General features: G+C 44.6%; 1 protein-coding gene across 2 annotated transcripts in view; it reads left to right on the top strand.

Annotated features, from left to right (window-relative positions):
• Positions 1 to 1,329: 1,329 nt before the first annotated feature.
• Positions 1,330 to 14,485, top strand: part of inpp4b (inositol polyphosphate-4-phosphatase type II B) — a 90,272-nt gene continuing 77,116 nt past the window's right edge. For both annotated transcript variants that reach the window (XM_040185634.2, XM_040185633.2), the window contains exons 1-2: positions 1,330 to 2,039; positions 7,339 to 7,383. In XM_040185634.2, coding sequence (XP_040041568.2) covers positions 1,955 to 2,039; positions 7,339 to 7,383 — 130 coding nt within the window. In that variant the 5' untranslated portion in view covers positions 1,330 to 1,954. The remainder of the gene's footprint in view (positions 2,040 to 7,338; positions 7,384 to 14,485) is intronic.

Genomic DNA, 14,485 nt, shown 5'->3' with positions numbered 1-14,485 from the left:
CAGAGGAAGGCAGTTAAAATGGCAGGCAATATTAAAATAAATGCATCCAATTTAAAAAATAAATCCAATTTAATACAAAATTACTTCACTGATTTCATTCTTATTTGGTGGTGTTATATTATAATTTATAAGCAATACAAATTGTTTGCCAGATTGTTACCTGAGATTTAAAAGCCTTTTTGTTCACTTTATACCATATTGTCAACTTTGTCCTTTACAGTTTACAATATATGGCTTCAGGTCCATTTTCATGCTTACTTGAAGACCAGCTACAACCCACAACTTAGACATTTTAATCAGCATTTTACTATCAATAAACTAAATTGAGATTCATTTTTGTCCTAATGGAAATTGTTGGTACTCTGCATAGGTCACACGCATAATAGGACGGATGATGTCCATTCCAATCCAAGATTGGATTGGATCCAAGATTTCACATAGAAATACAAGTATCATAGAAATACTGCTTGGATCCCCAATTTGTGAAAGATTAGAATTCACTAGCTATCCCCTTTGTTCCCGTGTTTTTAGGTGTTTTATATTACATTCTGTCTGTGTTTACCTCCTTTAGGAGTTTTAGGCCTTTGGGCTCAGTGTCTTTATTGAGCTTTAGCTCGGACCACGATACCTTCTCCATTCAGCTGGGTATAAATTAGAATTGATTTTAGTGAAGCATCATGGCCTTGGTGGCCAAATAACTAACAATAACCTTCACAGTACGAGTGGGCGGAGAGCCGGCATGGGCAGCAAATAAACACACTGAGGAAGACAGCGGCATTATGCTCTTCATCATATAGACTCAGAATCAGCTTTATTCCCTCGTGCTTATGCATACATGTGCTCTGTTACAAAACCCAGTACATACAATTAAGTGAAAAGGGAATATATATAAGAATAAAAACAACAGGGAAAAAAAAACTATTTAACAACTACACAATATAAAATATATTCAAAAGTATATATATATATATATATATATATATATATACTTATGTGTGTGTGTGTGTGTGTGTGTGTGTGTGTGTGTGTGTGTGTGAGTGTGTGTGTACATATATAGCTACAATATATTTGCAGATTTTCCAGCCCAGTTTGTCACCATGATGCGTGTACATTTTGTCTACAGATGACAAGATTCATCAATACTCTCTGTCAATTCCTGCGTTCAACCTGTTGATTTAATCCCATTGCAAAGTTGTCATTTTGAGTAATATTCATGCTGCCTCTGCACTGAGGAAACTATCTCCCCTTCCCCTCCTCCCTCTCTCTAACTACGCTAACTTTCCCAAAAACCCACCCCGCACAACGCCGGCTTCATCGCACGGAGCTCAGCAGTCAAGTCGCTCATTCAGATTGGTGGAGGGGAGACCGGAGAGAGGGGAGACGGGTGAGTAGGGAGACGGGTGTGAGAGATCCCAGGGACCCCTGCCGCCGTGTCTGGATGCAGCGCCGGCTGCGCAGCGAGAGAGAGCGCATGAGGAGAGGCGGCGCGGCGGAGTTTGTGGGTGCGCAGCTCGGTCGAGGAGCTCGACTGGCAGCCCGAGATTGATGGATGGAGCCGCGTATCGCACATAACATCAATTCTGTCCCACTTTCTCTTTCATTCCGAGTCTCACTCCGTCATTACTCCTCCCTTCGCCTCTGTATCCGCACCCCCCCCCCCCCCCCCCCTCCCTCCCACGAACCCCTCCCTCCCTCCCTCCCGCTGCTGCTGCTCCCGGTCCCTCGCTGGTCCCTCTCTCCTCCGTATTAGTTTCCAGAAGGCATCTCTGATGCTGGCGGAGAGCGAGCTGTGACGCTGTGAGGCTGCGAGGCGAGCGGATCGCTATCTTTGTGACAGCTTTTCCGCTGGGGAGGCTGCGCGTGAGCCGGGGAACTGGACTGGACTGTGGTGTTTCGTGGAGGAGGCAGGAGGGGAGGAGGAGGAGGAGGAGGAGGACGGAGGACTGGTGGACAGATGGAGGACGGCGCCCAACAACTGGGACACTGCATGGTTGACATGAAGGAGCTGAACGCCGACCCTGAAGGACTGACCGCTGCCGGTGAGCTGACCGCGTCTGTCTCTTGACCCGTCTTTCCTCTGCCCCCCTCATTCGGTCAAACTCACACCCAGTCTGCTTTTAGAACCCGCTGCTGGACAGTGTCCCCCGTTTTCTAGAATTGCGTGTCTCCGTGATCCGTTTTTGCATGTTTTTCCTCTATTTGGGTTTGCAGTGTTTTTTTGTTCTCTCTCGCTCACTTGCAGAGATGGAGTGTGTGCTGGAGAGAGAGAGAGAAAGAGAGAGAGAGACTTTTAAATGCACGATGATCGATAATCACTGAATGACTGAAGTCAGTGGAACGTCTTTGTGTTAGACAGCTGAGGTCACATTGTCACAGTTAATACAAGAGAACATCAATTATACGTCATAAATCAAGTGTGTCCAGGTGAGTCATAAAAAATTACGTTGAAAGGCCTCCACTCTTACACTTACAATTTTTCGGAGCAATGCCAAGTTCAAAACTCTGAAAATGTATTTTGAAAACTTGCGTTTCTACAGGTTTCCAGTTAAGTGTTCTCTCAGTGTGGTTGCATTTAAGATCTCCAACCCGTTTCTTTTAAAATGCGGTCAATCGTGTCAGAGAAGACTATTCGGGGGAACATTACATTTGATTTTCGTGGCTGTGCAGAGTTTGAAGCATGGGAAACACTGTGTGTTGTTGTCATTTCTGTTTGTACATAGGTCCCTGTGTGATGCAGGTCTGCGCTTGTCCTGCACGCATGTGTGTGTGTGTGTGTGTGTGTGTACACGCTTTGCTTGTATTTTTCTATGCAAGTCGTATTCCGTACTGCCTGAGTGTGCTGTCCCTAATGACCCTTGGCAGAGGCAAACTAGATGTCTCGGTGGCCGACACAACAGGAGGACGCTGAAGAGATTAACCGTATCAGCGATGCCACAAAGCCCGCTCTCCAAGTTTAATACCTTTGCTCACCAAAAGGATAGTCGCTGCGTGCAGCGTCGCTAAGCATCCGCATTGGCGTGCGAGCTCAACGCCATCATCTTATCCGCGGGGATAAGTAAACGGAGGCGTGGAAAGAGAAAGCGCTATTTCGCGACGCCTCGTCTCCTTTTGCCTCAAACCCCGCGGATACACGCCGAACCAGCTTACATCCACGGTTACAGACATGCTAACAAATGTACACACACACACACACACATACACACACACACACACACATACTAACCGGTGAGTCCTCACATGCAAATGCACAGACGTTATCACACACATGCTCATCCTGCATTACACTTATGACCCGAATGCGAACCCTGCTATAGAATCGCGCATGCAGTCACAATTTGGAGATGACACCTGACAGGTGTGGGAGTATAGCGGCGATGACAAACACCTCAGCGTATTTCTGTTTTGTTTTCCTCAAGCATCCTGGGAGACAAAAAGGGAAGAGCAACGCACACAATTACCGTGTTTTGCACAAGAGACAAGTTGACAACCCTGCATTATCAGTCGCAAGGTGAAATAGTTTATCTCCTCCTCCTTGACGGGTGTTGTTCAGTAGTTATTAAGGTGGGATTTGATTGGCGTTTAACTCCCCACCATAAGGTGTAAAATTTGTACCTATTAACTATTCATGATTCATTTCACGCGCGCACGTGCGTTAAAAAAAAAGAAAAGAAAAGAAACCGCGATGTAATTGATGGCGTTTTGATTGCACAATCCTTGACATCGGGAGGGCGAAACGTCTCACTCCGTGCCCTTGTTAACCCCCACGCGCTTACAGCTGCCATCTAGGTGACAGTGGAGACCTTCTCAGCGCACCCAACTGATTCACAACACTTCATTAAACGCTGGCAACAAACCCATCTGTCCCCTCTCAATCTCCCAGGGCAGTAATGTGACGATAACTCACTCTCCCATTCAGCGCCACTTGTCCTAATAGGATGCCTGTTTGTGCAAACATCAATCGCGTTAGCGGCACGTGAGCCTGGCTGAGGAATCATCACAAAGGGGGGGGGGATCATCACAAAGGAGGTGCAGGTGTTGTTTTAGGCAATTTAAACTGCGGAACCGAGGAGAGCGGCTGTGAGGGTTGGATGTGACAAAGGGAGCCGGAAAGAAAGAAAGAAAGGTTGCGCATAGCGGGCGTGTGATGCCGAGCCGGCCCGGTTTATCGAGCGAATGTTACGGTCGTGTCTCGGGAATGTGAGATCCCACGGTGAGCCACATAGGGGAATTATTAATATCATCTCTCTAAATCCAAAGTAAACGGTATTCAAAACATAAGAAGGATCCGTTAATAGACAGGCCTTTGCGTGTAGTGTCTTGTCATGAAGAGGATACGCAGGAGTGATTAACAATGTGTGCTGTAGCCCCTGCGAGGGGGTTTTATCGAAGCTCTTTTTGGAAATTGCCTGATTTTTTTGGGCTGAGCTGGAGGCACAAGACGAAGACGGGAGCGGCGACAGGCTGCATTATGGAGCGTTTTTTCACACCATTTTCTTCTTGTAGAGTCAGGAATAAGGAGAAATCCCACGTGCGCATTCCTGCCCCCGGTTCCTCGCCAGTGTCTGCTGGCAATGACAACGGGATGAGGGTTAAACCATCATCTGCGAGACGGGAGGTTTCGAGTTCCTGTACATTAATTAAACTTTGTCGTTCGGGACGGTTCACCTCGTCTGCGCACATCCAGAGAAAATGACTCGCTCTCCTCCCATCAGCGGGGCTTCTCCCAACCAATACCACCCGCGGACTTGGAGGAGAGGGGGGGGTGATAGATTGGAGGTGCAGCTGTTATTCCAGAGAGCCAGCCATGAAACTGGGAGCAGGCACACCCCATTTGCTTCAGGCCCCTCCAGGAGTTACATCTGCATGTGTCGCCCGCCCGCCACCTCGCTGGGCTTATTACCATATTCACAATGCCAGCAGATATCGATTTTAAATGGCGCACCTGTTCCACTCTCCCTCGCACGTCGCGGGCTGAATCACCTGTGAGGCTCGTGTGCTAAAGGAGGTGGGATTGAGATGGACGCTGCGGGTGCGTGACCTTTCGCCCCCCCTGCCCCCTCTGCGTGATGGGTAATTATTGTAATTACACTATGTTTGGGTCAGCCTGATTCCCACCGAGAGGTTAATGACATGGTGTGCGTTTGCTGCTCAAAGACCAGAAAGGTGTCACGGTGTACATAACGGGTGTCCCGCCCTCCTGTTGTGTACGCATAATTTGTCCCTGGCCTTTTATTAAAAGTTGTTATGCAGTTGTTTGGAGGGTGTGAGCGGCAGATTCCGGGACTACGCTTTTTCATTTCATGTATTCCTTCTCAAAGATGTTGCAGAGCCCCTTGGTGCTTGTCTTGTCTTAACCGATGCATCTGCCGTGATCCCTCTTTAAATACGTGACAGAGGCACAAGCTGTGCTCCGAAATCGAACATCCTTTAACTCCAACCTCCTTCTCCTGCTTCAGTATCGAGTACGTCCGGTTGCTTTGCCAACCGTAGGCTGTTCTCGCGATCGTTCTCCCAAAACCGACATCGGACCCAGGCTCGGCTTCACTCCTCACCTGGATTCGATTCATTCTACTAGACGCGGCGGTTACGACCACAGGTGGAGTCGTCCGGAGTAACTGGGCCGCTCAAGTGACGGCCCCTTACGATGCCACCGGGGACAAGACCCCGACAGCTGGCACCGGCTCAGCCCGGGCTTATTAAAGTTTCATCAATGCACACAAGGAAGCCTCGGCGGTGATTACACGAGGAGACGTGACCCCCGAGGATCGGGATGGAGATGAAAGTAATGTGAAAAAACAGATCGTGACACAGAAAGTATATTTACGTACATAATTGGCTCGTGTGTGTGTGCACTTGATTAACTAGACGGTTACTCCACACGTATGCATAACAGATGCATACGTGTGGAGATAGGATTCGCACGTAGCAGCGAATCCTGGCAGCGAGCTGAGATCACTTTCGGAAACACCGCAAATGGAGAATGAGATCTCAATTCTGTCAACGCGTCAGGGGCCGACTGCGGCTCAGGGTTGAAAGCGGGTCATCATCTAGGGTGGCGACCTTTGAGTAATTGGAATACTAGAAAGGCGCGGTATAAATGCCCTCATTTCCTTAAGTCCTTATTTACTGAATTTCAATATGGATTCCATGCTGCTTGCGTTTATTACCAAGAGCCCTGCATCTGGTCCCCGTCCTTTGTAAAGATGTAAGTGAATGTAACTGTATTGTACTGTATTTAACAATCCGTTCCCCGAGGGGGTTGCCAGTTCTAAACATGTATCTGGATCTTCTATTTTTTTGCATACCTGTGGTCCAGTAGGAAGCTCTGTTTTCTTTGTGAGAGGAAGATCCCAGGAGAACTACTGTGACAACCGCTAATTATACAGATGATAACGGGTCCGCGGTCGGTGGTGTTATTTTAGGTTTTTATCTTTTCCCGACGTGAAATCTCGCCTTCCGCTGTTTCTTGCGTTAGGATTGCATCATGTTGTTTTCTCGTCCGATCGAAGTAGACTTGCGCTCCGCGGGGACCTTCAAGTGTGATGAAAGGCTTTACAAACACATTGACCCGCCTCAAAATACAAGCGGCCAGAAGACGGCGGTGACTGAAATAATTGCAAAGCAAAGTAAATCATTTTAAGTGAAGGATCCTCATTATATAGAATGACTGTCGGCTAAGGTAGTGCGGCTCCCATACATCAGTGAGCATCGAGTGTCCACGGCCCATTATCGGGCTTGATGAGCCTTAGAGAGGCCAATTGTGTCCCAGCAAGGCAAGAAGGGCCTTCCGTGGTTTAGCCCCCCCCCCCCCCGCTACGTGTTGCCTCATCATGCAGGTGTTTCATTGGCTGTGTGTCCTGGATCTGGCACAGTGACGGATGTGAGACGGGCAGGGTGAGCGTCAGTCCTCCGCTTGTCATTGGTTCCTGAGCCCTCAGGGTCAACGGGTTCTCCTCCCAGTCGGCGTTGGTATAATCTCAGACGGACAGTTCCGCGTATCGCTTTGGCATTTCCAGACCCCTTCGTTCCCTTTGGGCATTTTAGAATACCATCCTCTTTTTCTGTTAATTAAGATTCTGTCCAGCCAGAGGTGCCGGTGAACAAGAACAAGATTGCAGCCACTTAGTTTACGGGTGTCGTTACCCTTTTTCATTTGAAAAGTTGGACAACATTTCAACTGAACCCTTGAATTAATTCATCTTAAAAGTAACTGACCGGTTAATCCAAGCAATTACTGGTCGTAGCCTCATACGACTTCATCGTCAACCAGAGCAAATGTGTTTTAGATCTTTGTTTCCTAATTTTTACTCCCTCCCCCCCCCTCTCTCTCTCTCTTAGGTGTTCTTCTTAAATCGAAGCGGCCTCAAGTGGAGTTGAGCCTTGGTGAGTCCTTTGTTTCAAGCGTAATATTAGGAAGTGCTCTTCTTGACGCGTCTCGGCCGGCTCAGAGGATTATGGCCGATCAGACCCCTCGGCTACAATAAATTCATTCATGTACACACTAACAGTCGCATGATGACTGGTGCGCTAATGCAGAAGTCAGTCAGAATTAGTGACATATTTTTTGACATCCTTCATCTTTTCTCAACGCTGACACATACAAACACCCCAGTGTGGTTCGAGGAGACAACAGAAAAAAGTCGTCGAGAAAATAAAAGCTGCCGTGGTGTTTGAATTCTATTTCTAGACATTTCCGGTAAAGTTTCCTAACATGAAAATCCAAAAAGAATATCTTTACTCTATGGTCTCTGCCTGAAGGGATTGACAGCATCAAAGACGGGTGTTTTTTGAAGTGCACTGGAGAAAAGGGTTCACACGATAAACAAAACAACGGACAAATACAGATATTTCCACATATGAAGCCGTAAATGTGGCTACAATTCCTGTTTCATCTTAATAGTATTAGGAGAGCACGAATGTGTAAGTCTTAGAGCCACTTGTCGACCTCCAGTGTGTTTTATGATCATTAAAACAGTTCTCATTTAATTGAAACGGCAACTGCATGTTGATACCTCGGGAACAAGTCTAAAAGCCCTGTTGCCATAGAGGGTAAAATTGCATCGAGTCATAGTGATATTTAATGTAAATGTAAAGTTAATTTATATGGAGACCGTGTGGGTCGAGTCATTATTACGAGAACACGCGTACACTCACACAGTAGATAGTAGACTGCTGAAACGCAAATAACGCCTTTGCATTGCTTGCTTACTCTCTTTAATATTGATTCAATTTGAATTTCTACTCCAATCATTCTGTACGTCCAGCTTTTACTCTCATATAGAGGATGATGCGTTGTGGTAACATAACACAGCTTACAGCTGGTACAGGGAATAAGTGTATCCATCTTTAATTTCCCTCGTTGAATGTGTGCTTAACATACAGTGCATTAGCTTTTGTCTCACCTGTTCATATTTTATTTTCTGTATCGATGTGTTGATCTTGAGGAAAATAATTACACTCCACGTTTAATCTGCAGAAGAAGGCTACGCATTTAAATGCAGTTCAAATGTTTCATTCTTTTTTGAAGAGGAATGAAAATGGCGCTGGCGTCGTTTGTAAGATTAAGACCCAGCGTCCATCACGCTCCCTGAGCACCAACAAACAAGTCCAACTCAAATCGTGGAGCACATTTCAGGCTCAGTGTGGTTAATAGGAAGAACGTAACAGAGAAAAACAAACAGCCATTCACAAGCAGAGAGGAGTGCATCTAAACTTGAATCTGACAGCCCACTCCAAGTCGATGCTAATTATAAAAAGGCAACAGAAAAAGAAAGCAAACACGCTGAGGCCGCGTTTGAAAGGAGCACTTAGAGAGGATCTCCTTAGAGAGGATTTCTGTTGGAAGTCCTCGGTGAGGTTATTTATTTTTGCAGCCACAGATGACAAAGACTGAAGGCAGCTACACCTGAGCATCAGTGTAGGCTCAGTAGTAGATGACTGAGAAATCTGGGTAATTAGTTCTGAGCATGTTGACACAGGAAGGTCATTCCGTGCTTCACACACAAGACAACTTCAACACTACGGAGGGATATGAGGAGAGATGTAATGTTTCTGTGCTTCCTAATTTTGTCCCTGTTAACACTACTGAGCGTAGGGAGTAACTATCGATCGTTAATAATGTGCACATGGCCCTGTGTTTGTGTGCTCAAGTCCACAAAGGACTGCAGAAAATGAAACATCTTTTACATAACATCTCTATAGTCAAGAATGGTAATTGGCGTGATAAGGCTGCTTTTAGATGGTATTAAAAAGCTTTTTCTCAAGTTTGAAAGAAGTTGCCATTAAAGCACCCATATACGCAATCGGGTGCATTTCTATTGCTTCTCATGAACAGAGGTCTTTCATTCTCTTACTCAGGGAGACATTAATCCTCCATATCTTTATGTAGCGAGTACTTTCTCTTCCCCCTTTATCTTTCGAAACATGTATATATATATATATATATATATATATATATATATATATATATATATATATATATATATATATATATATATATCTTTGCTTATCACTGCTTTTATCCCACCTGGGAGGAGGATAAAAATAAATATTTTACTTAAATTAGTTTGCCGCTCCGAGCAAGCAGGATCCGAATATTGATATTATCAGCGTTAGGGAAAAAAGGAGGTTTGAAGTAAGTTTGCTCTCCGGTTGCATTCTGGGAAATTTAGGATGCTGCATTTTCTCGAGCGTGACCAACAGAACAACAATGTGCCCCAATTAAATTGAAATGTAAAAGTAAATCTTTCGAGTGTCTCTATGAAACAAATTACATGCATGCATGCATTTATTCTGTGGTCTTTGCTGTTCTCCGGTTAAAGTTTAACAAATAAACCAGTTATTAAATGCAAAAACCATAATAATGTCTCTAAGCTTATCTGCAGACTAAAATACATTTCTCTTTCCTTCTGCACTTCCTGTCAGGCTCATCACATGCTTTTATACTATAGACAAGAGCTTATAACCAAAAGTAATTTAATAATTTGGTTTTGTTTTAACACAGTGTCACATAAATCTAATGTGAAGAATCATATCCACCCAAACAGTGAGCTATCTTGTTATGACTTGCAGGGAACACGCTTTTCCTTTTTGGGGAGACGCTCTCTGGTTCCCTCACAATTTCAATTATATGCAGCAGTACTGAGAAATGAAGAGACTAAAACTACAGCATAAAGCTCCTGATACTGATGTGTGTATATTGTATGTAAAGTTATGCATATACATACCGTGTCATATAGACCCTGTGCCTGCACAGACAAGGACTTAACATCGGCATACTGTAATTTTAAATACCTCATACAATTCTCTCCTTTTAAATGTTGTTTTATCAGTCTGTGTAAATGATCATAGACATGTGATAACTGTGCTTTTATGAACCAAAGTAAAAGTTGCCTTTTTTCTGACTTGCAGATCTCAGTTATTATTTCTGAGGTAATGTTTGTTTCGTGGCAATAATATCCAAAAGCATCAATTTGTCAGCTTCACAAATACCCTTTGTATTATACACAAATCCCTTCTGAGAAAGGCCCTGTTCACGTATGAAACAACAAATTACAGGCATTATATTAAAGTACATCTTCATAATATCTTATAAATAAATGAATATGTGATAAGCAGCATTGTGCAGCACGTGAAGGACATATTTACTGCAACACAAGAGCCCTGTTTTTCTCTGTTTTCCCCGGACCAACTGGCAAACAGGTGTGCAAATGGCGGCACATGCAAATAATGCTGTCACGTTAATTGAGGCGTTGAAATAATTATCATGATGAATAAGCGTCTCTTCTTGAGACAAGCGCATATTCCTGTCTCCCGTTGCCACTCGCGTGGCTGCCCTGCGATTAAATGGAATTTAGATTAGTTGTGGGGTCTCGGAGGCCCAATATATTAAAACGTATTTCGAGCAAATTCATCTTGAAAGGGCTCAGCATACTCCAATCATACAAAATAAATACACCATAGTAATTCAAGCCTCCATTGATTGGCAAACATTATTACTCCAATTGCTCAATTATTATGGTAATTTAGGAATCAGTCTCAGTATACTAGATGATGTTGCTTGATTAAAATTGAGTCGCGTCATCGCTCAATTTATTCTCACCAAAGTAAAGGAATTTATTTCAAAGTGACCAAAAATCTGCAAATGTCACTCTATCCTCCTCTCGACCCATTAATTGAATCCCTCTCGCTTTAATAGGCCGCAGTCCTCTTTCCTCCCTCATTATCTCCCCTCTGACTCCCAACGCCTCTCCAAGGGACTCCCCCTTTGCGTCCCTTTCCCGCCACCCCCACCCGGCATCATAATAGCTCTGAACCCACCGGGTCAGTCGAAGTGTCACATCCCTGTAAGGGAGCCGGTATGGTGCTGCATGGATGGGCAACCGGTCCCTTTTCAATCAGTCTGGCTGTTGTTAACTGTGCAGCGGGGAAGACACGATCCCTCAGGCCAATCGAATAAACGTCTCCTGAGGAAACTGATGGGGACGGTCAGCGGCTTATCTGCAGTATCTCATCTTTGGTTTGAAAAGAAATGGGAAAGTAATGATAGAATCATGTAAAAAAAAATGGAAAAGAGGAGGACCAGCATCATTTTTAAATGTAGAGAATGCCAAGAGGTGTGTGTATGATGAAACTGAGTGAAAAAAGATTGAGCTCTTTAGAAACCTTCGCGGCCTCCGGCGGCGTTGTTGTTGGTGTGTGTGTCTCATTGCGCACAGCAGGCGCTTCAGTTGCACGTTCCGTAAACGTCTTTCTGGACCTCCGGTTTCTGACACAGCAGAGCCCCAGATCACCGCCAGGCAGATGCTTTTCATGTGAACATCAGATCCAATGAACGTTTTTATTACTGAGATGGGTATGTGCCCGCACAAAGACCTGTCTGCTTTAGCCTTCCTCCCACTGAAGCAAACGGGAGAGCCCCTTTTAATGTGAGTCTAAAAGACCTGGCGCCAGGATGTTGAACATGGAGAAGGGAATGCAGAATCAGGGCAGCTTCTGCAACATAATACATGCACCAGCTCTGCTGCGCTGTAAGGTAGTCTAGTCCGACCCTTCCTCATAGCCTCCGAGAGACGACAATCCCTAAATGTTAATGTTCCATGTTATTGAAATGTTTGCTGTCTTCTTATTTCCTGTTCTTTCACGGCGGATAACCGTGATTTTAACCGTAATTGCTCACCTCTGATTTGGGTTCAAATTTCAAATGTCGCACGCTTTGGAGAAATTTTGGGGCAAACCATCTGTTTGGTGAGCGAATACGAGTATGATACCGATTTTATTGCTATTAAACTAGCTTGAGAACTTCAAATAATCCACACACCAGCATTATCATCCCTTCTCTCCGATCGTAAAGTGGTCCATGCAGGTAAAGACAGTCCTGGTCCTGATATCCGCAGGCTGCACGTGCACCGCAGGAATATGGCCGCTTGCACCCAGAGGCTCATCCGTCCTCAGAGAGACCGCTGATGGGTTCGGAGATGGACGCTGTCTTGGTTGATCGTGCTGTGATAAAAAAATAAAACTGGATGTTCCTGCAAATCAGACCACGTCGCCCACATCTTCCCAAATTCAGTGCGACTCACTTCACATCGTTGTTAAATATTTATATATGCAATAAGATGTACATATATATGTATAAGATTGTATATGCACATACAACCACAGACATATACTGGAATTGAGAGGCCCGACCACGTCATCCGCATGTACGTTTCGTTTATCCTCTTTCGTTACCTCCTCTGTTTTTTGGGGGGGAATAAAGGAGATTCAGATCAGTGCTTCTCAGTGCCGGCTCTTAAGACCGAGTAGTTTTAAATCTTTCACGGTGCATTCCTGCCGCTTTATAGCCCGGCCATCGGAGGTAAACTCACCCAAGGGGTTTCAACCTTGGTAGAGAACACATACATCCCAGATAGAATGGATCACAATCTTCACAGAATGACAAACTAAAGTACTTCTGCTGTGAAGACGTCTTGTTTGGGCGATAAATCCCTAAAATATATAAATATGCGATACTTCAACTACAGTCTCTTTAAACTGCCTTCCTCTCTTTTTGCCTCTCAGTAGCAGAACAGCATCACTAATGCATGTTTCTTGGTTTGCCTTGTCATGGCTGCATGCACCCAAGTCCATTTAGACCGAGTTATTCCCTTCATAATTCCCTCCATGCCCCCCCTGCTGAGGCGGTGCTCCTCACTCCCAGGCGCTTTAACCAAATCCTCAGCTAGAACGGAGACTCAACCCGAGAATGCAGAGACAGCTGTTAATGGCTTCAATGCAGCACTTTTCCATTTAGTATTTCATTTTTATTCTTCTTCATTGAGTCTCATTACAAGACAAACGGAGAATTAGTGCTTCAGTTTAATGCAGTTGTCCCATGGCGTGAAGGTAATAGATTGGATTTTTTCACCAGTATCAGTCCTACGTTCTTCGATTCGGACCGATTAAAAAGAGAACTCAACCCTGTTGCCCCCTTGACACTTCAGTTTCAAAGCAAAAATATCAGATTCTTTTATAGTAGTTGTTCTCCAGGAAACACAGCTCAATCTCATATAGATATCAATATGTTTTATGAATGACTGTACAAACGGTATTTTTAATTAAACCCTTTTGAAATTTTTAGAATGAGCGAGCCAACCTTCGACCAAATATCTCTCTAAAATATGTTGAAAAGGAATAGTAAAGTCACAGATTACAAAAAAAAAGCTTTGAACTGCGTGTTCTGAAAGCGTCTGGTGGTCCTCTGCTTTCTTGCAGACATGTGTGGGACAAATTCTCATTAAATCTCTGCTCTGTTTGTGTTGCTGTTAAATAATACCAAGGACAGTCACCTTGACAGCGTATACTCGGTATACCAGTACTGCTAGAAAATGTCAGATTCCATCTTACTTTACAGGCTTTTGAGTGTGTGTCTGTGTGTGTGTGTGAGAGAGAGATCCGTGCATGTGTCAGAGCAGAGCAGTAAACAACACCTCGGGCTCCAGACCAAGCCCATTTTACCAGTTGAAAACACGAGGCACGTTGCCTGTTTTTGTGCCTGGACAGATTTTTCTACTATTTATGCACTTTGCTACAGTTTGAATTAATACAAATAACTCCCCTGAAGTCTCAAGTCTCGCACTAATTTGCCAGCAGCCCTCTTGTTTTCCTTTCAGATAATGAGAACTGTATGTATAAGTTACCCTATGCAGCAACAGTCACCACATAAGTCTAATCGGATTGGGCAAGGAGGAAACTCCGGGTGCATATAGCGACGAAACAGACGCCCCTTAGCAACACAAATGCAGCTTGCAGAGCGCTTCACGCTTATTGAAAGAGATCACAAAAATGCTGCGTCAGGCTACTAAAAAGCTCTCGGCCTGATTGAAGTCTTTTGCTGTGTGCTGTATGTATCTGTGTATGTCGTATAAGGTGCAATTTAATATCATTATTTTCAAAGAGCACATAGGAATATGTCTGTACCCAACACTTGAGAGAGAGTCAGATA

Source organism: Gasterosteus aculeatus, chromosome 9, assembly GCF_964276395.1.
Source record: "Gasterosteus aculeatus chromosome 9, fGasAcu3.hap1.1, whole genome shotgun sequence".
Taxonomy (NCBI): Eukaryota; Metazoa; Chordata; class Actinopteri; order Perciformes; family Gasterosteidae; genus Gasterosteus; species Gasterosteus aculeatus.
Note: the sequence above shows the minus strand (reverse complement) of the source record. Positions and strands in the feature narration are given on the sequence as shown.